The sequence below is a fragment of the Dendrobium catenatum genome, unplaced genomic scaffold (genome assembly GCF_001605985.2).
Source record: "Dendrobium catenatum unplaced genomic scaffold, ASM160598v2 fragScaff_scaffold_106, whole genome shotgun sequence".
NCBI classification, from domain to species: Eukaryota; Viridiplantae; Streptophyta; class Magnoliopsida; order Asparagales; family Orchidaceae; genus Dendrobium; species Dendrobium catenatum.
In genome coordinates this window covers 170,190-194,433 of record NW_021318568.1, presented here as the reverse complement: position 1 = coordinate 194,433, position 24,244 = coordinate 170,190, and the positions used below count along the sequence as shown (strand labels likewise).

At 32.4% G+C, this 24,244-nt stretch overlaps 1 protein-coding gene across 1 annotated transcript; it reads left to right on the top strand.

Moving 5' to 3' along the window:
* The first annotated feature begins 6,839 nt into the window (after positions 1-6,839).
* Positions 6,840-23,560, top strand: LOC110106818 (rhomboid-like protein 20). The gene is made up of 8 exons (XM_020836850.2): positions 6,840-6,951; positions 7,059-7,159; positions 12,722-12,862; positions 13,079-13,145; positions 20,903-21,054; positions 21,144-21,245; positions 22,021-22,137; positions 23,095-23,560. Exons 1-8 carry the CDS (start codon positions 6,927-6,929, stop codon positions 23,260-23,262), a joined length of 873 nt encoding a protein of 290 aa, XP_020692509.1. The 5' UTR covers positions 6,840-6,926; the 3' UTR covers positions 23,263-23,560.
* Positions 23,561-24,244: the final 684 nt, after the last annotated feature.

Below are 24,244 nucleotides of genomic sequence, written 5' to 3'. Positions count from 1 at the left end.
TACAGTACAATTGATTGTATTTATTAAACATTGATTTAATTGACTAATCATGAGGACTAATTTAAGTAAGATTTTAAATATCATACAATATATTTGGGATCATATATTACGGTTAGTTAAAAAATCAAATTTTAAAATACTTACTTAAATTGTCTAGCAACTAGCTAGGGTTTCCTGATAGAAATAAATCATACAATACGATTAGTTTAAAAGTATTAATTATAAGGTTAGCCATTAAAATTAATTTTTTATATAGCTAATCATATAGTATGATATGAATCGTACGATACAATTAGTTAAAAAAATTTAAACTCATTTTTTCTCATTATTATGTGTGTGTGCAAGGTCGCAAATTTAGCATACACATTTATATGGCCATACTCAAGAAATATAAAATAAAAAAATTAAAATACAGACTATTTTAAATCATCATATTCTACCCAAACTTGAGCCTTGAATATTCTTGAGCACTGTATGATGTACCTGAAATGTTAGTATACATAAAAAAATAATATGCAATATAGGTGCTATGAGAAATAAAAATTCAATCAATAATATTTTTTTATCATCAAATTAATAATTTATGGATCTTGGATTACAACAATCTCTCCATTTTTTATGATATCAAATATTTTTTATTGAAAATACAAGTTAATATTTTTCTCATAATCTCCCTCTCACTAAAATAGTGGTAAGATAATTTTTTTTAAAATACTTTTAGCTAAATGCAAAAGTAAAAGTACAATACAAACATAAGATTCATAAAATAAAATTCATAATAAAGAGGAACATATATAATTGTAGAAAAATAAAAAAATATAAAGCATAGAACACATATCTTAAAAGTAGGAAGACCCTTAATCAGGTGGTGTTGGTGGCTGGAAATACTTGTGAATTGATGAATATTATTCATCAAACCAAGCCATGTCCGGCTAGTGCTACTCATGCTACTGCTAGACGTGAGTGTTGAAGCTTATGAATAACTGACCAACTCTCCAACTTAAGGACTCATATTGAGAGAGTTGGAAAGTAGTTGCTGGTGCTAAAGATGGTATAGGAGTAGGAGAAGGGGGTGCTGCCAGATGGTCTTCCTCTTCTTCATCAAAATTGAGCTCCTTTTTTTCCTTCATGTCCCCGTTGATGATGAAAGAGAATGTGGAAGAAATTGTCGGTGTAGAAAATAGGGAAATGATCGGCAATGGTAGGGTAGACATGCTCATACTTTTTAATTTAGAAAATAGGAAATGACATATCCTAAAGTAATATTTTGCTTCCTTCGGATTGAAGAAAGATGGATGGAGGTGAGATTATGGATATAGCTTATAATCATTTGAGCTTCATCAAACTGTGCCCCATACATGACAAAATAGATAACCAAGGATAGAAGTGGGGTAATGTTTACTAAATCTCTAGCTTTAGGAATGATTGAGTTTCTAAGAACATGATGGATAATATGAGCATTTTGATTTAAGGAATGGACAAGGGGCTGATGTTTATTTATAGCAATATTCCTAATTATTAGATTGATAACACTCCAATCATAGTCACCCCTAGAAGACATTGAATGTGGGTGAGGCCCTTCTATAGATAGGTGAAGACATTGGGCTAAATCCTCTTTGGTAATTTTGACTAGGTGTGTAAAAATATAAGACCTCATGATAGGGACATCGATACTAATCCTAAGGTTGGAAAAAAATTCATAAAAAAAAAAAACTTAAAATTGAATTGGATAGCTAAAATGAGTAAGAATTGGAAAATGGTGGATGCAAAGAAGTTCATCACCTCATAATTTAGGGCTTGTTGATTCAGCAATCTGGATGGAGTGATGCAGGCTTCATTGTACCAATAATAGGTTGTTTCATCTTCTACAAACGGGAATCAATCTTTGATAGGATGACGAGAGGAATAGCTGCCTCTTTGGATCAGACGAGCGTACTTGCTACCTCTGACCATTTAAACAATTGAAGGTATGAGTAAAGAAGAAAGCAAAGATTTGAAGAATTGGATGAGTTAAGCTTTAGAAACACCTTTAATTTATAGAATTTCCAACTGATCGTACAATACAGTTTGAGACTGCACAGTACGATCAGACAAATTTAAATTATCTATATGACTTGTTAGAAAAAATGACAAAATCATACAACATGATCAAGATATTACTAGATGATCTTAAGAAAAAACATTCGTCCCAAGGAGTCATTTGTATGACTCTTGACCAAACTGATCGTACAGTATGAACAGGTGTTCGTATAGTACGATAGGTCAATTAATATTGTACCAGTTGATTTGAATTTGTCCAATGGCTTTTGACACGTATATCGTATAGTACGAAGAGGGTTTATTATACAATACGATCAATAATGATTGATACCATATCAGAGCCATTGATTTCACATAAGACTGAGATTTATGTAGGGATGTGTAGAACGCATAGTACGATGTGAATAAAATTTTGATTTGTCATTTTTTATTTAAAATAAAAGGTGTGTGAAGATCAAGAAATATCTACTAAATGCAAAATAATAAAATAAATGAAAACAAATCAACAAATAAATAATCATAAAATTTTAAAATATGATACACATAACACATATAAAATGGTTGATTTCAAATGATAGAAATTTGATTCATCCTGAATCAAACATGAATGTCTATAACACTTAGTATAGTCCTCAAGATGTTAAAGGTGTCATAAACAAGGGGTTTGATAAAAATGTATTTTAATTGATTTTCAGTAGCTATATGATGTAGTTCTATATCTCCCTTGGCTACATAATCTTTAATGAAATGATGCATAATGTATATATGCCTAGTGTAAGAGTATTGGAATGGATTTTTAAAAATACAGATAACATTAGTGTTGTTACATATAATAATAAAAATGGTACCTACATTCAGTCCAAGATCTAAGATTTATCGCTTCAACCATAAGACTTGAGCAACACAGCTTCTTACACCAATATATTCTGTCTCAGCAATGGATAGGGATATTGAATTTTACTTTCTATTAGACCAAGAAACTAATGATTGGTTTATAAATTGTCAGGTTTCTGAGGTGCTTTTTTTATCTACCATACATCCTACAAAGTCAGAGTTTGTATATCCTATGATTTCAATGGATGAGCTATGTATTTGATATCAAATACTTAAGTTTGGGATAACTAATAGGTATCTAAGGATTCTCTTAACATCAATCATATGAGATTCTTTGAGATCAGCAAGAAATCTAATATATAGATATACACTGAACATGATACTAGGTCTACTACTAGTCAAATAAATAAGTGATCTAATTATCCCTTTATATTTTTTCTGGTCAATTGATTTTTCATTGGGTTCATTATCTAATTAAATGGTAGAGCTTATGGGAGTATTGATTATCGTAGAATTAATAATCTCATATTTATTAAGGATGTCTTTGATTGGCTAAGGAATATTCCATCATCCTTTTGTTTCACACTAAATCCAAGGAAATATGTAAGCTCTCCCATCATACTCATCTCAAACTCCTCACTTATTATTTTTGAAAATTCATCATAAAGATTCTTATTTGTAGATTCAAAAAAGTATATCATTAACATAAATTTAAACAATGAATGGTTCTTTTCCTTTTTTTTAAGGAATATGGTGATGTCTACATTAGCCTTAACGTAAAATTATTTTATATTTTTTAAAGGGGTTATACACACACACACACACACACATAACATCTAAAATAATTATTTTGACATACCTAGCATCTAAAATAATTATTTTGACATACCTAACACCTAAAATACACTATTTACTTATATACCACATAAACAACATTCATAACATCTGAAATAGCACTATGTTATATTTCTGTCAAAACCTCACCCCGACTCCTTTGAGTCTGTTCTTTTTCCAACGTGAAAGCTTCTCAGATGACCCGTCACTTCTTCCAAGCTCGAGTAGGTTCTGATATCTCTCCACTCTTCTCATGTCTTTCTCATGCCCTAGGTCTTCTCTGCAAAACCAAGGAAGGTAGCACCACCAACGTATTTATTTATTTGGTTCGGTTCCATGATAATGTGCTGATAAATAATGTATCCCAATTGGTGTGGTGGGTTTTTGTGCTTTATACGATGATGATATCCCGCCTATTGGACCCCTCCCCTTGGATGGTCTTTGGGCAACCAGGGGAGCAGCTATTTCTACTATTAAAGTGTTGATTAATATGATCTTATTTATGAGTCCAAGCTTATTTTTTTAGATTTTAATAAAATAAGTTATTTTTATGTTGTTCGACATTCTTTTTGTAATTGTAGTAAAAAAAATTAACAACTATAAAATGAGTTCGAGCCGCTCGACAATATCAATGAGAAACCCAAACAATCAAATTTATTGTCGCTACAATCTGCAATGCACAATCTATACACTTTGCAAACCTACTAATCGTGGAAGAAATTTCTATAGATGTCTTCGAAATAGATCAAAAGATGATTGTGATTATTTTAGGTAGTTTGAAGAAGCAAATGATCTACTGACTAATCTGAATTAGTTAAGAAGTTCAAATGTAGGCGAAATTAGTTTGAGCCATTTTGTATCAATTAGAATCATTTTTCTTCAAATTAAAACTTTGTGCTTGTTGCCATTGCTGTGAATTCTCTCACAAAGATTTCTTGCTGTAAACTTTGACTATAGTTTAATTTGTGATGCTTGATCTTGTTTAGAGCTGTACAAAATGTGAAATCTATGTTGCAATGTTTAAGCACTAGATCCAATATTGAGATATGTGTTATATAATTCTTGATTGTAAGGTTCTCTGAAAGGGACAGGAAGAAATATTGAGATTTATCTGATGTTAATCTGATCATTGAATTAAAGATTTAAAATGTTGAGATATGAATTTCACCATTCTTGTTATTTGACTTATAATGATGATTTCATATTCTGTTTACATTGTAGCTTAGTAGCTTAGGCTCTTTATATTCTCTGCAAGGTTTCAAAAAACTCACACTAAATTTACATTAAGTTTTCAATTACTTGAAATTCAATTACAGAAACTAATACAATGCATATAGACAGATAAGTAATAATCCCTAAATAGAAGAAGTGAAGAACCTCATGAACCATGCACAAGAAAAAAAGATGAATAGGATAACAAAACACCAACTAGCCATCTGCCTAAACAATGCCAAAAGGAAGAATAACATAGTCGACGTAATAAACAAACAAAGAAGCTAAAAAAAAAATAAACCCGATGGCGGTGCTATCTTTCTCGGTTTTGCAGAGAAGACCTAAGGCATGTGAAAGGCTGGGAACGAGAAAGAGTATCACAAGAAGGAGAGTCGAGAGACATCAGTGCATGTTCGAGTGAAGAAGAGGTGATGGGTCGTCGGAGAAGCTTTCACGCAAGAAAAGGAACGAGCTCATATAGATCGGGTGGGATTTTGATAAGAATGCAACAAAGCGGTATTTCAGATGTTAGGAATATTGTTTTGGCAGAATATAAGTAAATAGTAAAAATCAGATGTTAGATATGTAAAAATAATAGTTTTTGATGTTATATATGTAAGTTTTTTTTTAATATAAATAATTTTATTATTCTTTTAAAAGTTTTTATAATAAAACACAAGGTTCTGAAAACCGGACCGGATAATGAACCGGAAGAAAGAGAGGTTCACGGTTCGACCGGTTCGACCGGTCTAATTGGGGTCGAACCGGATGACGTAATAAATAATATTATTATTATAAAAAAATTAACAAAATAATGAAATTTAATAACCATATAATTTCATATAAATTATTGTTATTTTATATTACATATTTAGATTTAATTTATAAACATAAATTATTTAAAAGCTCATAATATACAATTATAAATATAATTAAATATTTTTATATAAATTATTTCATTTGGCAACATCTAAAAATGTTAAAAAAAATTACCATATTATTTACAAAGTTTTTTAACAATATAATATTTATCAAATATGTTAAAAAACTTAATATTTACAAAGTTTTGTAAATATGTTAAAATTTACAAAGTTTTTTACATCATAATATTATGACCGGACATCTAAATATGTAAAAAACATTAAAAAATATTATTCAAATATAAAAAATAATTATTTCTATTATAATTTATATGATATAAGTTTTACTTGAGTGATTTGACAAACAAAAATGAATCCACATTAACTTTATAATATATATAATGAAAAATATTAAAAAAAATAAATATAAAAAAATTAAATATTATGAACTAAGAAAATAAATTTTATCAACTAAAAAAATTAATATTATTCAAATTATAAAAAACTAATTAAAAAAATTATTTAAAAAAAATAATACAAAACTATACAAAGGCTAAAACTATGAAACAAAAAATGGGTCTTTGCTTTGTATGGTTTAGTCCCACATTGCTTGGGAAGTTTTACTTTGTATATTTTATATACCTTTTCACTTTCTCTCATACCAAGAGGTCATGTGAGGAAAAGATGACATGAGGTTGTTCAATTATTATTTAAAATAATGTACTTAATATGAAATTAAAAGTTTTATAACAATTGATTAAGATTAATATTTATTTAATATTATTTATATTAAAAAAATTTGAACCGGCCGGTTTTAAGAAACCCGGACCGGTTCGCCGGTTCCCCGGTTGAACCGGCGGTTCATGCCAAAACCGGCCGGTTCGATGCTAAGCCGGTTCTCAGGTTGAACCGAACCGGCTTTCAGACCGGTTCACGGTTGAACCGGTCCGATCGGCCGGTCCGGTCCGGTTTTTAAACCATTGATAAAACATTTTTTACTTCAAAAATTTTAAATTAAGGTCATTAAAATTTTAGGAGTTATAAATTGCAAAATAATGTGATTTACCTGAAGTTGTACAAGTGCGCCCTTAACCCTCCCTGTTCTCGAGAAGAACGCCATTTTCACGCGGTTGGTTTGCTTCCACGATGAACGGCGGGCCTTCCGGCTTCCGTAATCTCTTATCTCCCCCAAGATTCAAGCGATTATCCGAAGCAATCTATTATATTTCCCTCCCTCGATGAATTTCTGAACTTTTTTCTGTCTTACTCCTATTGTAGACAATGCCCCCGTCACCAGGTCATTCGTAATTGCGTGTGCTCTCCTCACTTTAATCTTTGGGGTTCGCGGCCGTTCTGCAAAACTTGGATTATCTTACGAGGTAAACCCGTTTTCCTCCCCCATCTCTCTTCCAGTTATGCGATTAGTTCGAGTTGTTAATTGAACATGCTTGGTTCACTTGTGATGTACTCTGGTGTATCCAGCCAATAAAACTGTTATTTTTTATGGGAGCTTGGTTGTGGCGTTCGGGCCAATATTTCTCTTGGTTGTCTTGGTCGAGAGGAAAGAGGTTTTCTATATCTTACTGATTGAATATGTTGGGGTTTTAAATATGCGTACAAGAGTATATAATTAGAAAATAAACATAGAATAATAGCCAAAATTTTGAGATATTAACAACTAATTTTTTCTAATATTATCTCCTTTCGACCTATTATGCTAACACTACTAAATAAACCAACATTCTCCCTCAAGTTAGGGCATATACTGTATTAGCTTCAACTTATTGCATAAATACAAAAATGTAATTGTCATAGAGCTTTGGTAAATATATCTGAGCTCTTGTTTTGAATTGGAGACATAAGAAGTAACAATTTTCTTAGAAATCATAGCATTTTGTATGAAATCAAAATCTATTTCAATATGTTTATTTCTTCATGAAAAGTATAATTATTGGCAATATGGATGATGCCACTGTCACAATATAGTGTTGTAGGTTGAGTAAAAGGAAAATCGGACTCCTCTAAAGTAGTTTTAACCTACATCATCCTCACACATACTAACTCACAGTGGAGGAGCTTGAAATTTTTAAAGGGGGCCCCAACTTTAACCTTTATTCAGCTGATTTTTATATTCATATTTAATTAATCACTTTACTGTGTATTATGAAAAATCAATATACTCTATGAAGATATGCTTGCAAATTTCATTTCAGTTTTTTTTTTTATAAAACCGCTTGCAGGAAGCGTCTGACGCGGACTTTTCTAAATTTCGCGGGTGAGGAGGGGGTGTGGGGGGGGGGGGGGTTAACTTGGGGCCTACGAGGTAAACCCGTTTTCCTACCCCATCTCTCTTCCAGTGATGCGATTATTTCGAGTTGTTAATTGAACATGTTTGGTTCGCTTGTGATGTACTCTGGTGTATCCAGCCAATAAAACTGTTATTTTTTATGGGAGCTTGGTTGTGGCTTTCGGGCCAATATTTCTCTAGGTTGTCTTGGTCGAGAGGAAAGAGGTTTTCTATATCTTACTGATTGAATATGTTGGGGTTTTAAATATGCATACAAGAGTATATAATTAGAAAATAAACATAGAATAATAGCCAAAATTTTGAGATATTAACAACTAATTTTTTCTAATATTATCTCCTTTCGACCTATTATGCTAACACTACTAAATAAACCAACATTCTCCCTCAAGTTAGGGCATATACTGTATTAGCTTCAACTTATTGCATAAATACAAAAATGTAATTGTCATAGAGCTTTGGTAAATATATCTGAGCTCTTTTTTTGAATTGGAGACATAAGCAGTAACAATTTTCTTAGAAAGCATAGCATTTTGTATGAAATCAAAATATATTTCAATATGTTTATTTCTTCATGAAAAGTATAATTATTGGCTATATGGATGATGCAACTGTCACAATATAGAGTTGTAGGTTGAGTAAAAGGAAAATCAGACTCCTCTAAAGTAGTTTTAACCTACATCATCTTCACACATACTAACTCACAGTGGAGAAGCCTGAAATTTTTAAAGGGGGGTCCAACTTTAACCTTTATTCAGTTGATTTTTATATTCATATTTAATTAATCACTTTATTGTTTATATGTATTATGAAAAATCAATATACTCTATGAAGATATGCTTGTAAATTTCATTTGAGTTTTTTTTTAGAAAACCGCTTGCAGGAAGCTTCCGACACGGACTTTTCTAAATTTCGCGGGTAAGGAGGGGGTGGGGTCACGTGCGCCCCCCTTCTGACTCATACCCCTATATCAACTTCAACAATTGATCTGTCAATAGCTTTTCCAGGTGACCAAATTTCGCCCAACAAATTAATGTTGACTTTTGTTTTCAACTGAACATCATAATTGACATTGACAATCTTATAAAAGGTGGAGGCATAAAGAGAGACATTTTGCCTATCAAAAGACCAAGGAGCATAAGCCTTGAGGCAAGGGGCGTAAGCCCGTGATTTTATATTTTAGTATCTCATAAATAGTTAATATGATACAAATTAAATATAAACAAAACCTAAAATAAATTCATAATTCCAAATTATATAACAATATGGTTTATCTAATTCCAAGGTTTAATCTGTGAAAACATATAAAATCAAATAAAATTAGACGTCCAAATGAAACAAGACAAATGGCAAGTCATCGAGATGAGTGTTGAGTTAGTAAGGGAAATGAAGAGTATTGAAAGAGTCTATGGAAACGCTAGCGGAAATCTAGAAATAGGCTACTTGAGAAAGAAAACGGAAAGTCAAGCTTACGACTTCGATGATTATACATGCTTATGAGAGAGGAATAAATTTAATTGCTCGAGTCTTAAGATATTAAAAAAAAAAATCGATCTTCTCATTCATTTTTTTATCTAATTAGATAAGAAAGTTGTTTATATGATAAAATTTAGTTATTTGATAATTTAATGGAATATTAAGTTAAGTTTTATGATATACAACACAGACACGACATGGACACGAGACACGTCAGTTATTGAAAATATATGACACAAATACAATATTATAATTTTTATGTCCTAAAATAATATATTGAAATTAAATAAGTAGAATATTAAGAATAATTGAGAATTAATAAGTCATTTAACTAAGATCTATGCTTAAAATAATTAATATTAGGATGTTGAGATTCTAGCGTGAATGTCATGCCATGTATCGAGAGGGGAGAAGAAAATATTGTCGAGTTTCAGACATCGATGTTGTGCAATGGGAATTGGGCATTGATGTCGAGATAACATCAGCTCTCGATGTTGAGACGACATTAGTCGTGAATGTTGAGATGTCGTTGGATAAAGATGAGACGTCGAGATGACGCGGGGGCGTGATTGTGAGTGTAGAAATTGCTAGCATTAAGCATGCATGTAAAGACATCATCATACTCTGATGCTGATATAATTTTAAAATATTGATGTTGCAATAGCGTTAGACATCGATATTGAGATAACATCGTGCGTTGTTGTGAAGCCTCAATTGTAAGTTGTTAGAAAGAAATGAAAATGAGAATGTTCGGGGAATGATCTATTGAGTATGGGCAATTGATTTGGGGCTGTGGAGAGGAGAAAAGAAATTTAATTATTTATATTTTTAAAAAATAAAAAATTCCAAGTACAAGAAATTATATTTTAGAAAAATTATTAAATATTAAAGACAGGCATGTCTAACACGCTTGTCCAATTTATTTTTAATATTTTTTAATCATACATGTTTTCGGTGTGTCGGGCAAGTGTCGCATTCGATACGTGTCGGATACTGCATTCCTCATTGAGGAGAAGTGTCGGTGCATCATAGGTTAAGTTATATCATGGGATATTGCCTTGGCAATAGGGTATAAAAGGAGGCCCTTAACGTCTTAGATGGTGCCTTGCTCTACAAAGCATACACAACAGAGGTAGAATGTCTTCATTGATTTCATCGAGGCCCTCACTTACGACGTGAGCCTCTAAAAATGTCTTTTACATCACCCGATATTATTGCATGCTTCAATATTAAGATGTTTAGATTTAGTAGATATAACCATCTTTTTTCTGTATATGTTTTGATATATTTGAGGATCTATAGAATAGCTTTCCAATGCTTTTTTTCCCTTTAGATTTTGCATGTGTTGACTAACCACTCTAATGTCAAATGAGATGTTTGACAGGGCAACAATCAAATAAATCAACTTACGTACTAACATCCAATTTTGAGATGGATTTTCAGAAGGTTCTTCATCATCATAGGTAGTCTAAGTCTTGTAGGGTATCAATTTCCTGATAGAAGCCTTAGAATTAGCAGAACAAAAGGTGAGTATATTATATACAATCTTATTTGATGTGATATTAAAATTATCAGACAATGGTATTGTAAGGTGATACATAAGTGTGCCAAGTTAAAATATTGTGGATCTATTATGCAAAAGAATGGAGATATGGATGATAATAAAACTTCTTGAGTTAAGAATGGATGATTAATGGAGAAGTGCATTGAAAGTTTTCTATAATAAAAGGACATCATCAAGGCTTATAGGTAAATTTTATAAAACTACAAGTGGACCAGTGATATTGTATGAGCCTGAATGTGGGGTTGTAAATTGATTATGGTAGAAATGAGAATGTTAAGGTTATTTTGTACAAAACTAGGATATATTAATAAATGATTATATGAGAGAAAATATTGGAGTGACTTCTAATGAAGAAAATTTGACTTATAAATTTGTGTGGCTTTAACATGCACATCAAATAATTAAAAATGTGACCATTAGACAAGTTGATAAAATTAATGCTAGAAAATTATGAAGGAAAATGGATAGACTTAAGGTTATATGGATAGAAGCTATTCCAAATAATTTATAAAGAATAGATTTATAGATTTTATACCTTAAAACAACACCCCAAATGATCTAATGAAAATGGTAATTCATTATGTTCACACCAAATAGTTGGGATAAAGCAAATGATGATGAGATTTTGCTTAGTATGGACTATATTTCAGTAGGTTTAAATTTAATGCTGTTTTATTATGGCCAAGGGATTTGACATTATGCTTAGGATCAAACTCTTTGAAGATCCAATGTTCTGGCTAGTTGAGGCGGCATGCGCTTGAACCCTTACCTATTCAATTAATAAGATAAGAATTAGCAGGGCACTATTGAATGTGAACATAAGAAAAATACCTTTTCTGTCTAAGGTGCTTTGCGCAAGTTACTCTGTTTTTTTTCTTTTTCAGACAGCTTGCTAAACATATGACATTCGGCACATGGTAAAAGGTACAAAGTAATGCAAAAATTAACCTGTTAGTTTTTATTATACGGTTTCTTTAATGTTAGCGCCCTTTTTAAGAAAGAAAATAACTTTGCATTTGGTGATTTCCTGGTTACCCTTTGCCAGTTTGCCTTAATAAGCATGCCTACAATAAGCAGATGTTTTAATATCCTTATTCACTCTCAAATAAGGGGTCCATAATATTCATGCTAATTGAAAGAGAAAGCAAAATTGTTTTATTCAAAGTTTCATTGCTATGTATCTATACATTTGGAATCTAGTCAACATTCAGGAAATTCCAACTTGGAGGTTAATCTTATTTATACAAGTTATGGCAGAAGAGAAAATATGGCTTTCTTTAAATTATTATTAGTTCTGTTGCTACTTAGGTGTTAATGGTAATTTCTTCTTACTGTTTCATGTGCTGTATCTCATTTGAATGTTTTGTTGCTCTATTCTATTGGTTGCAATAGTTATTCCTCTGGCAGTTCTCCCATAGAAGTAAACAGTCCTAGTTGTACTCCAATGATGAGTTTGATAACAATATGTTCTCCTTTATTGCTTCTGCTTGAAAGTGCCCGAATGGTCTCATTAATGAAGAAATCATGTTTGCAGAACTATTATTTGTTGTCATTTTAATGAAGTTGAAATACTAAGTGTGGTTTATATTTTGGCAGGATGTCATACAAAAACTTCGCTTCTGGAAAGTTATTGCTTCAATATTTACCTTCTCATCAACTCCAGAATTAATATTTGGACTTTATTTGCTATATTACTTCAGGTTATTTGAGAGGCAGATAGGTTCTAATAAATACTCGGTATGTTCTGTTGACTAAATTTCCCTGACAAGCATAAGGAATACACTGCAATTTTTTAATATTTTTTACGTTCCCATGATCTTGTTAAACATGGGATCACTCTCTCTCTGTTTGTTCATGGATTTGACATTCCAATAGAATCAGGGTACTAAATTCCGGATTTATATATCAAACTTTTTTGAAATTTTTTCTAAGTTTATACTCATAAATGGACAGGTCTTTGTTCTGTTCTCTTTGTTGGCATCATTGTTGTTTGAGATTCTAGCCTTGATGATTCTTAGAGGTATGCATTTAAAACTCTGATGCTCCCTATTTTATTCTGTATGGTGATTCTTTCTTAGAAAATCAATTGGTTGTTCTTTTATGGTATATTTGGTTAAAAGGAATCAAAGGGATCGCAAAGGTATATTACTTCAAAATTTCATATTTATTATTTGGTTTCAATGTAGTTTATCGATAATTAGATTTGTTTAGGACACGTGCACTTTTTTTAATTGGCATTTTCCTATCCAACAAGACTTAATTTTTTTTTAAACTACAATTTCTCCTCGTTCGAACAGTTAGGTGAAACTACTTTCCATGCAATTCCCTTACCATTTCCATTTTCATTTCTTTTTCTTTTCCTCTCTTTCAATTCCTTAAAACAAAATAGAGCATTAAAGACTGGATATATACCCAAAAAATTGATTTTGGAGCATGACAAGGTTTTAGTAAATTTGAGGTCACATTTTAAATTATAATTATGAGGTAAAACAAAAGGACACAACTGTAGGGCTTAGGGTTGTATGGCCTGGCTGTCACTTGTCTCACTGGTCTCACCTTAAGCTTACATGACATTCTTTGATTTAACCCGTAAAAATAGAAAGTTAACTTAATTAACTAGGTTCGGGAAAGAAGCTTGGAATGCAGGCACTCTTTTTCCATGGCTTTCCAAGAACTAAACCTACGTTGAAATGATTAAGAACCACAAGTTACATAATCCTTCTCTCTTCATCTTAGAACCATAATTAGTAGAACTCTCCTTACATGATTTAGATGTTCATACAAGGTTCATATTATTGAGGATTGCAGTAATGCTGTTCTATACTTTGATCACAAAATACATTCTTGTCTTGTCATAGAAATGGATTGATGTAATGAGAGCAGAGTTGTGGGGTGTGACAGAGAAATGGATTGAGGGAATAGGGTGAGAAGGCCTATGTGAAGAAGAGTTCGTGATGATTGCTGACTTGGTTGGTGCGAGGAGTGAGAGGCAGAGTTGTTGGACTGTTGGAGTCGATGGGAGCTGAAGGGTGTTGGGCATGTGGCAGTGTATGGTGGTCGATGGGATTTGGGTGGTCGACGGGCTGGAAGGTGTCATTGTGTGGGAGGGAGGGCAGAGAGTTTGCTAGGAATGGAGAAGGAGAGGTACTTTCGGGAGAATAGAATAAAAGATAGCAGCTGAGGAGAAACTAATGAGCCGAATTGATTTTGTATTTTTTTTGTTCTTATTTTGAGTAAGGCAGTGCAGTATATGTACAGGAGATGCATGGATTCCTAGATGGCAAAATGCATGGCTAAGAGAAATATAAGCGGTGGCATTTCATAGATAATGATGTGCTGTAAGGAATTATGTAAGTGCATGAAGAGCTGGCAATTTGGAGTGCACTTAACAGTGAAGTACAAGAGTTAGTGGATTTTTAAATAAGGTGGAATTTGCTACGCATTATTTAAGATAATGGAATTGAGACAAAGGTCTTTTTTATGATAATCAAATATAAATATAATGGATTATAAGCTTTAAAAGAAAAGTATCTTGTGATAATATTATGTGATGAGTGGAGTGGAAATATAGGTGAGTGTTATTTTGGAAATTGGTAAGTGTCCATCACTTAATTTAAAAGTAGTTGATTATGATAATAGATTTCATTTCAATTTCTTTCTATTATTATAATTTTAATCAAAATAATAATGTAAATCAATTTTTGTTTGTCTCAATTTGTGTGTCATCATCTCGCTTACGAACAAAATTTGTATTTCAAATTATGTTGCAACCCCAACAATAAAGGTGTCTTTTTCGAGTAATTTTAATGTTTTGGATGCACAAGTCTGCTTCATGAACAGGCGATGTTTGGGCTACATCATGTAATGTTATGTCCGTAGATCGTCTCTTATTGTCACTTGATTGTCTTGCATGCGAGCATTCCCTTCTTGATAAATTTGATGCTTTGAACATATTGATGTCGTTTGTTCCATAAACATACATTTTTGAGCAATTTTGGCTACTATCAAGGCATTTCAAGCTCGTTTCGCTCGTCGTCGCATCAATCGATCACTGTTGCATCGATTGATCTTTGTTCACGTCGCACTAGTTCAAATTGATCATGGAATATATATAGAGGTCAATAGTAACTCTAGGTCTTCTAAAGGATTTTTTGTAGTGATTTGAACAACACCATGTTTTTATAATGTCTTCAAATTATTTTAAATTGCCCTTGGATTTCTTTATTAATTTTGCTAACTTCTTCCTTTAATTGATAATTCCATGGCTGGTATATCCTAAACTTGGTCCAACATTAAAAAGATGTGAAATGTTCTAAAATCGTTCGATTTTATTATCTCCACATTTTGATGTTCTCTTCCCTAATGATGGTACGAAGAAAATCAATAACTTATTTTTTTATTATTCTCCTATCATGTTTAAAATCACATTGACCATTATTTCTAAAAGCAAAATCATTAGGTTTAAAACTAAGATTCAATGAACGATTCAAGGAAATGGTATTGATTGAAGTAGTTTCTCTATAAAGGGAATGGTATTAAAAGTATGGTTATGATATTAAAGCTCACTAGAAGATGTCTCAAAACTTAGAGGAAATTTTAATACATTATGTCATGAAGCTTTGAACTCCATGATTGCTAAACTTAATCTTATTAATGTCAAAGTTGAATTAGGTCTTTTCTTCACCTAGGAGCTTTAAAAGTATGAACATAGTAGACAAATGGAGGAAGAAATCTATTTGACACTGAAGTTTTAGGATCATCGGACTCGTTTAGGGCGATAATAATTCTTTTCATAAATTTGTCAATGAAAGAAATAAAATAAATCACATCAAGCTATTTTTGCTCTTAGTGGTTATTTGGTTGAATATTTTTAAAATACATGCATTTTAAAATGCAAGAATTATTTGGTTAGATGCAAATCAAATGCATTGAAATATATATATATATATATATATATATATTGTTTGTTATGATATATTTCAAGCATATTCATGGGTGGTGGGTGGTGGGTGGTGGAGGTAGGTGGGCAAGTGGGGCGGCGGCGGGTGACTACAAGAGGGAAAATGGTGATGGCACGTGGGAATCATGAGCAGGTGCAACATGGGATTTGAAAATCTCTCTATTTGGGTGATTTTTAAATACAAGGAAAATATAGATTTGGATTTTTCAAATCCCTCTAAAATTTACTTTCTATTTAGAGAAAATGACCAAAATGAGTTTCGTCAAGGACTGGTATTGTCAATGTTTTATCAAATCGGGCGTATTAACTCGGCAGTTATTGAATCGACGCTTTTTCATATTCGTTTGAGGCGGAGGCACGTATAAGCCCTCAACAATCAAAAGACTTGCGTAAATACCAATAATAATAACTCGTGATATTTTATATAATTTTTTATATACTAATGAATGAATTATATAAAACTAAAAAAGCAGCATAAGAATGAATGTAGAAATGCAAAATAATCGGGCGATAATCTAAGTTGATAGGCACCATGGGGAAATCATAGGATGTCGGGACTGCTTCAAATAATATCTATTCTTTCCTAAATGTGCCAAGTATTGCTGGGTTCATTAACACTAGTTACTATGTCCAGAATTTCCAAAAAATCAATATTTTAGCAATGATTGCATAGTCTAACATAAGAACTGGGCATGATTTCATTTGGTGAGACAAGGTATGGCGGAGAGTCATTGACTAAGGGGGTTTTTATTTTAATCATCTATTATGATGGAAGCACTGCTGTGGCTGTCTCTCTCCCTCTACTCTCTGAATAGGGAGTTCAATGTCGGGACATTTACTTCAAGATGTTATGTAAGTTGTTAATATATGATATCGTAGGCGTAAGCCTCATGCCAGTGAGGCGAGGCGGGCCTCAATTCGGACGGCCTCAACCTTAAGTGAGCGTCAAGCCTCTATAATAAAAAACTCGAGAGTCGTGAAGCATCGAGGCGTTTTAACTGGAATTGCTCAAAGGCAGGCCTCAAGGCGAGCCTCATATTGCGCAATTTTAAATCCATGAACTGTAAGTGGGACCGAACATAAACAGTCACGTCGCTATTTAGTTTGAGGAACCTCTTTACGAGGGCTATTATTTTTTTTTTTATAATACATTCAATGTGAGTTAATGTGTTGAGAGACTGCTAAGTGTATTTTTTGTTATTTTTATTATAATTACATTATTATTGATTGATAATTATCGTAAAAAATTATTAGATGTTTTCATAAAAAACGATGAATAATTTTACTTTTAATTATATAGTTAATCCAGGTAAAATATTAACATAAGTTAAATTGATTTTATTTGCACTTAAGAGAAACCTAAATGCAATAGGACTGCTATTTTCAATCTTTTAGTCAACAAGTTTGTTTTAGCCAATCATATTTTATAAATATGACTAATTTTTTGAGAATTAAGGCTATAAATTTAATTATTTAAGTGTTTTTTATTAGAAACGAATGTTGTACTTAATTGTGGCTCTGCCGGAGTTTAGTGGTGGCGGTTCTCTGTTTGCAGCTGCTTTTTAGAAAAGTTATAATTACTTGAAAACTATAATTTAATAAAAATTTAATTAAAAAATATTAAAATACTCTTACATTTAACACCATTAACTCCAATATTGAATGTTAGGGCAAAAAAATGCCCCATTTTAGAGAGTTGAGTGACTGGTCCCTCAAAAGAGTTCGGGATCATTTTGGTTTCTCAAAAAGAGTTGATGGATCATTTTGATCATTTTCTTTTTCTATTTATTTTACTCTATTAGAGCATCTAAATCTCCTGGGCAAGATGGCCTCTCAGTCTTGCTCTTTCAAGAAATGCGGGTAACTCTTGATTTTGATTTTATGCTCAAGTTTGAAGGCATCTTCTTGAGTAAGGCCTCTTTCGCTAGTCCTCTTTCAGCTGTGTCGCTTGCTGAATTATTGCTGCTCATAAACTCATCAATTCCTCTATTAAAAGTAAGCAAGAGTGTTTCATCTTAAGGGTTGATTTTGAAAAAGATTTTTTGATGAGTGCAATTGGGATTTTATAATAGATACTTTGGTAAATTAGGGAATCTAAAATTAGAAATTTTAGGGTTGCTGGTTCAGATTACTTGCTTCCACTGAACAAAAATAGCACTCTTGTCCAGTTATCTGCACCACACCACACTTCAGGGCACGATTTAAAGATGCATTTAATACATTCCATTTTTTACTGAGTTGCAGGTATATATTGGCTTGACCTATATGAAAATGACTTAAATGCGATGAATATAACCTTTTTTGTGATCTCCTTCACTCATTGACTTTAGTTGACTATAAAGAAATGTTCCAAAATTTTTCAGAATTTGTCTCGTATTTACAGGATCCTTGAAATAACCAATATGCAAACTTTTAGAATATAGAATCAGGGCTATTTTCAATGCATTTAAAGTCTCATCAGGGGAATTATGTGGCTGATTACTATTTTTTTATCTGAACAAATCTTTTATTATTTTATCTCTCTATTACAGATTTGCAAACCTCTAGTTTCGAGATCCATTGTGTATAAGTGTAGTTTTACTATATTTATTTATTTACTAACCTGAACAAATCTATTATATTTTAGATCTCCATTAGAAATTTTCTAACCTTTCGTTTGGAGATCCAATGTGTACAACTCTAGGTTTATTGTATTTATTTCTTTGCTAATGATCCAGTTTCAGTTTTGTTTTGAGTTTGTGAATGCTTGCTAAGGTTTTTTGAGCAGGCTTGTTTGTGGTGATTGGAAGTTTAGTTGCTGGCTTCCTTGCTCAGTCTGTTACTTCTAAATTGAGATTTCATTAGCTGCAATATTCTAACATGGGTTGAGTTGGACATGTTGGGGATTTTGCTAAGATCTAATTTCATATGATACCTCAAAATTTTGGGGCAATATTGACTCAATTTATTGATTTAAGGTGAAGTAATAATTTGCCTAGAAAGCATTGGCTGATTATCGAAAATAATTAATAAAATAAGAAAGAAAAAAAAGTGAAGTAATAGTTCTTTTTTTCCTGTAAATCTTGATAGGCTCCACTGGAGTCCAAATGGGACAAAAAATAGATTTTGTTTAGATAGATCCAAATTTTTGAGGTGAAGAAAGAGATGGACACTTGTATATAATATGGATTTCCTTGATTTTTTATTTCGTGAAGATGTGGAGACAGATGAGAGAAGCAATGAGGAGGATATGAAAGAGAAAGAAGAGGGAGTAATAGAAGAAAGGATAAGGGTGCAAAAAGAGTTTGTGCAAGGAAGGTGAGTAATAGGAATAAAGGAATGTCAAAGAACAATGAGAATTTGTTGGAAAAAAGGTGGAGAAATGTAATTGGGCCAATTAACAAACTTATAGAAAGATTATTTTGCTTTGAAACATGTAAACTATTAGTACAATTCTGAATTTTTAGGAAGAATAATTTTTAGGCCGTGAAGGATTGGCTTTTCTCATTGTCCCTCAATTTTCGAAGGATTACTTTTTTTTTTGGTGATAATGTTTTAGAACTTTTTTTAAATAATGTTGGTTTTGTACTCTTATGATCTATTTGACATAGAAAATATTATTAAAGCTTTCTTGTTATCTTTGCCACCTAGGCCAAGTGCTAATGGTGATGTGGAATTGGTTTTCCTCATTGTTTGTCAATTTCCGGGGGTCACTAGCATTCTTGGGTGATATGTGATAGCATGTTATTTTTCTTGAATAATGTGGTATTTGTACTATGATACTACCTATTTTGTTTTACCTACAAGCATGTGCGAACAATATTATTAAAGCAAAGCGCCTTGGTGTCTTTGGCACCTAGACCATGCGCTGGAATACAAAGAACCCCTCTCTGGTGCTTAAACCCAAACGACCGGCAGTAATCTTCTTAAGTAGAGATATTGTTTTATGGTTTTTTATTGGTCTTCCTTTTGATGTTTATGTTACAAAAAGGTATGTTTTTTTTATGTTTTATATCAATAGCTACAAATCCCTACAAACACATTTGAATTCTCCAATGAAAAAGTATTAGGTGAAGTACTGGTTTTCCAGGATTTTTGGTGTCATAATTTGCCTAGGCGAGGTTGAAATTACAGCCAATAGCACTTACGGTTTATTTCTTTCTTTTTTTCTTTTGCCTAGCAGATGGGGAGCCTGGTTTTTCTATGCACCATCTGCTTCCTTGGTTTTTTAACTAATTTAATTTTATTATCAAGCTTTGTTGGACTTGTCTTTTCTCAGTTGGTGAATTCCTTTCCCGTTTATTTCTTCCACCAACCTTTGATTTCCCTCCCTTTGAATCTTTATTGTAGGCTATACGGAGTTAGAACAAAGCTACAGAAAAAGTAAAGAAAGAGAGAATTGGGCGCTAGAGGGGGAGGATAATTTGGAACTCTTTTGTGAAAGGTGAATGATTTGCCTCTCATGCTTGGAGATATAGGATTTGATGTCTACTGGTGTTTATTCTATTTATGTTCTCCACCATTCCTTTTGGTTGGCATTCTTCTGGAAACCATGTGGTTGTGGTTGTCTAGCACTTAAGCGTTAACTAAGAATAAATAGTATAAGTTTATGAATAGATGATGGACATCCTTTTATTTCCATTTATTTGATGAACTTCTAATTTCTTCGTGCGTAGAAGTTAATTTTTTTTCTCTTTTCATCCAAATTTTATTCTTTATTATTGTGTAGTATGGAAATTAAATAAGTGGATAATTTTGCAAGAATTCCCTAATTTCTATGCTGACGTCAATATTTTGTGATTAATAGTACCTTATCAATCTATATTTTCCTTTTGCAGATCAAACCTCAATTGTTCTGGTTTCTGGCCCTTACAGTCTCATTTTTTCCTCCTTTATACCATTTTATTTTGATATTCCAGTTTCATCAAGGCTTCGTATATTTGGCATTTCCTTCTCTGACAAGTCATTCATATATATGGCTGGCCTTCAGGTTAATGCTGTTCTGTTAACATATCTGTTTATGATTTACTTCTCTCTTTAAGTACATGTACCTCATCTCTTTGGTACTGTTATCTTTAGCTTCTTTTGTCATCCTGGAAACGGTCCTTAGTACCTGGTATATGCGGTATTTTTTCTGGTTCATTGTATCGTCTCAATGCATTTGGAGTCCGCAGTATAAAGGTATGTGCTTAATGGCGCTTCTTTTCATTCCTTTAATTGGTGTCCTCATTAACTTGTATATTTAAATTATACTATTGCACATTCAAGATTGCCATCAGCTTGCTGGATCCTAATATGCTTCATGCCACAAGACAAGGGTTTTACTGGGTTTCTTAATGTAGTATGACTGTCAAGAAGCTCTGTTTGATCTGTTTTTTTTCTTTTTTAACTATTTCATAGTAATTTCTTGCTGTATTTGAGCTCTTCGTTTTATTTGATCTTTTTATTTCGAAAATGTGTAGTTCGCTTTTCTTCCGTGATGGAATTCAATAGAGGTTGATATATGGATGAGTACTCCCTAATGAAAGAAAATTTATGTACCACCTACCAGCATTGTTATGCATGAGTATATATGGCATGCTCTCATTCAAGATCAATGGCCATACAACAACAATAATATCATCAAGCCTTTATCCCACTACGCAGATCATTTTTCTCCATTGTGTGCTGTTTATAGCCTAAAAATGGCCCTATAGTCTGAAAATCTATTTATTAAGGCCACCAGGTATTTTTGTACTTGCCAAGACCAATATGAAGCAATGTTATTTAGAAGTATAAATTAGTTTTAAAATGATATGCAGTTGGTTAACACTGACAATTTTTAAGAAATTGTTGGTGATTTATAAGTTTTTCATGAACTTTTAATATTATTGTTTCAGCATTCAATGTGTCAGGCCTTATTATGAATTATTGTTTGTGTCCTTGTTCCTGATGATATTATTTGATTGTCCTCCAGTTTCCACACATCATTGCGCAATTTTTCTCACGGCTATCATGGTCTACTCCTGGAAGCTTACCTCTGAGGGGTGATAACGTTACAAGTGTCTCAGCTCATGCCAATCGTCATTTGGAGGTAAGGCTTGTAACTTGTTTAGGGTAGTCTAGTTTTGTAATTTATTTTGCATTCTATACATAGAATGAGCCTATCACTGCGTCTTGTCAGTCATAGTCTAATCAGCAATCTAGCATGGTTCTTTTTTCGCAGCAAAGCAACCTAAGCTACCACTCTTGATTTAGCAGCCTGACCAGTATAAAACCTGCTTAAATTCATAAGAAAAAGCCGCGAGAATTTTGAAGAATCACTGATTAAATTAGCTCAGGCAAGAATTTGGAAATGATCAGAGACACTATTGTTGATTGTGATGTGGTAAATGTTAGAAATGAGGATTTGAGAAAAATAAGAGAGAAAAGCTTGAATTTTATTATACACTACAATCTCTATTTATAGATCTATACATGATATTTAATAAGAAAACAAATAACTGCATAATAATGAAATATAACTCCTCCTAAATCAGTTGTCCATCTATGAAAAGTGCTCAACGTGATTAAGTCGGGCTTCTCACGGATCCCTCTTTGTAGCCGTGGGATTATTATGAGAATGAGAGACTGAGATTTAACAGTAAACATTCATATTACAGAAACCAGTGGAGAACCTTTTATTCTTTTGATTGGAGGCTCTAATTAGCAAGAAAAATAATAGTTGACCGACCAACACCATACATTGTGGTAGGAAAAGTGAAACCTCTTGATGACATTTTATATGCCAAAAATGGAAATTCCAAGGTTCTCATCATGCCATGCAAATTAAATTCATGGTTTTGTATCATATATTTATTATAACTTGCTAATGATGATCAATTTAACTTTGAAAACCTTGTTCAGACAACATTCGCATGACAATTTTAATACAGAAAACTAAGTGCATTTTGAATTACTTGGCATTGTTGCTTCCCCAGAAAGTGTGTAGTAGGAAGAAATGCTGGGTTGCAAAATCCTTTTCTGATCTCTTAATCTTATTTGGATCCAGAGAAACTTTGGTTCTTCAGTCTCATCAGTCCCAGAACCTACTGAGTCTTCTGTTGCTACATTAGTATCAATGGGTTTCGACGATAATTCTGCGAGGCTCGCACTCGTGCGGGCTAGGAATGACATCAATGTCGCAACGAACTTCCTCATTGAAGCTCAGTCACACTAAGGGACGCCGTAAATATAATTCCATGGAAAATATAGAATTCAGTCGGAGCAGTTCCCAGCATAATCGCTGTGTTACTGGCTTTGCTTTCTTAAGACCTGAAAAATCATTCCTTATGAGAAGATCCACTGGTATCACACACAAACACACAAGGTTTTGGTGCCCTTTATCATCCCTTGATTTTCAAATGTCATAATGGATGTTGATGCTTTGCTACAATATGATTGTCTTCATTGAGATGTTAATGACAATGTTAAAACTCGTATTCATGATCAAATATTCTCACAATGATTCGTCTTTAGATTTTTGATGCTTTTGGATTCGTTTGGGATAGCTTTCATAATGCTTCTTAAAATGACTTTCTAGTATAAATTTTTCTCATTCATGAAATTTTTATATTGAAAGCTGTTTTAGAAAGAAAGAAGAAAGCTGTTCCAAACGAAGCCTTTTATCTATTTTTTGCAATATCTAATTGATACCATGCAGCATGCACTGATACAGTCTTTAACATTGCTTATACATAAGAGATTTAGGGCCGAAGAGTATAATGCTGCTGCTAATTGGATTCTTCTTTTGACGACTAATAGGCTGATTGGCTGAGCGTAGGTTAAAGTTATGTTTGTGATTGCCTCCGTTTTAGGAAGCCATGTATTGCATGATAACATTTAGGTTTGTTTCGGATGATTTTTTTTATTGCTTCTTAAAATAATTTTTTAGTATAAAAATTAAAAATTTTTTACTATAAAACTACTTTTAGAAACAATAATAAAATTGTCTCAAATGAAGACTTTGGTTTTATTTGTGATGAAATTTTTATTGCTTAAAGCAATTTTTTATATAAAAGATAAAATTTTTTAACTAAAAAATAACTTTAAGAAGCTGTAAGAAAGTTGCCTCAAATTAGGGGTGTCAATATTGGATCCGACCTAAAAATTTCAGGTTTGGGTTGACCCGAATCCGAAAAGGATTAGGTTCAACAATTCGA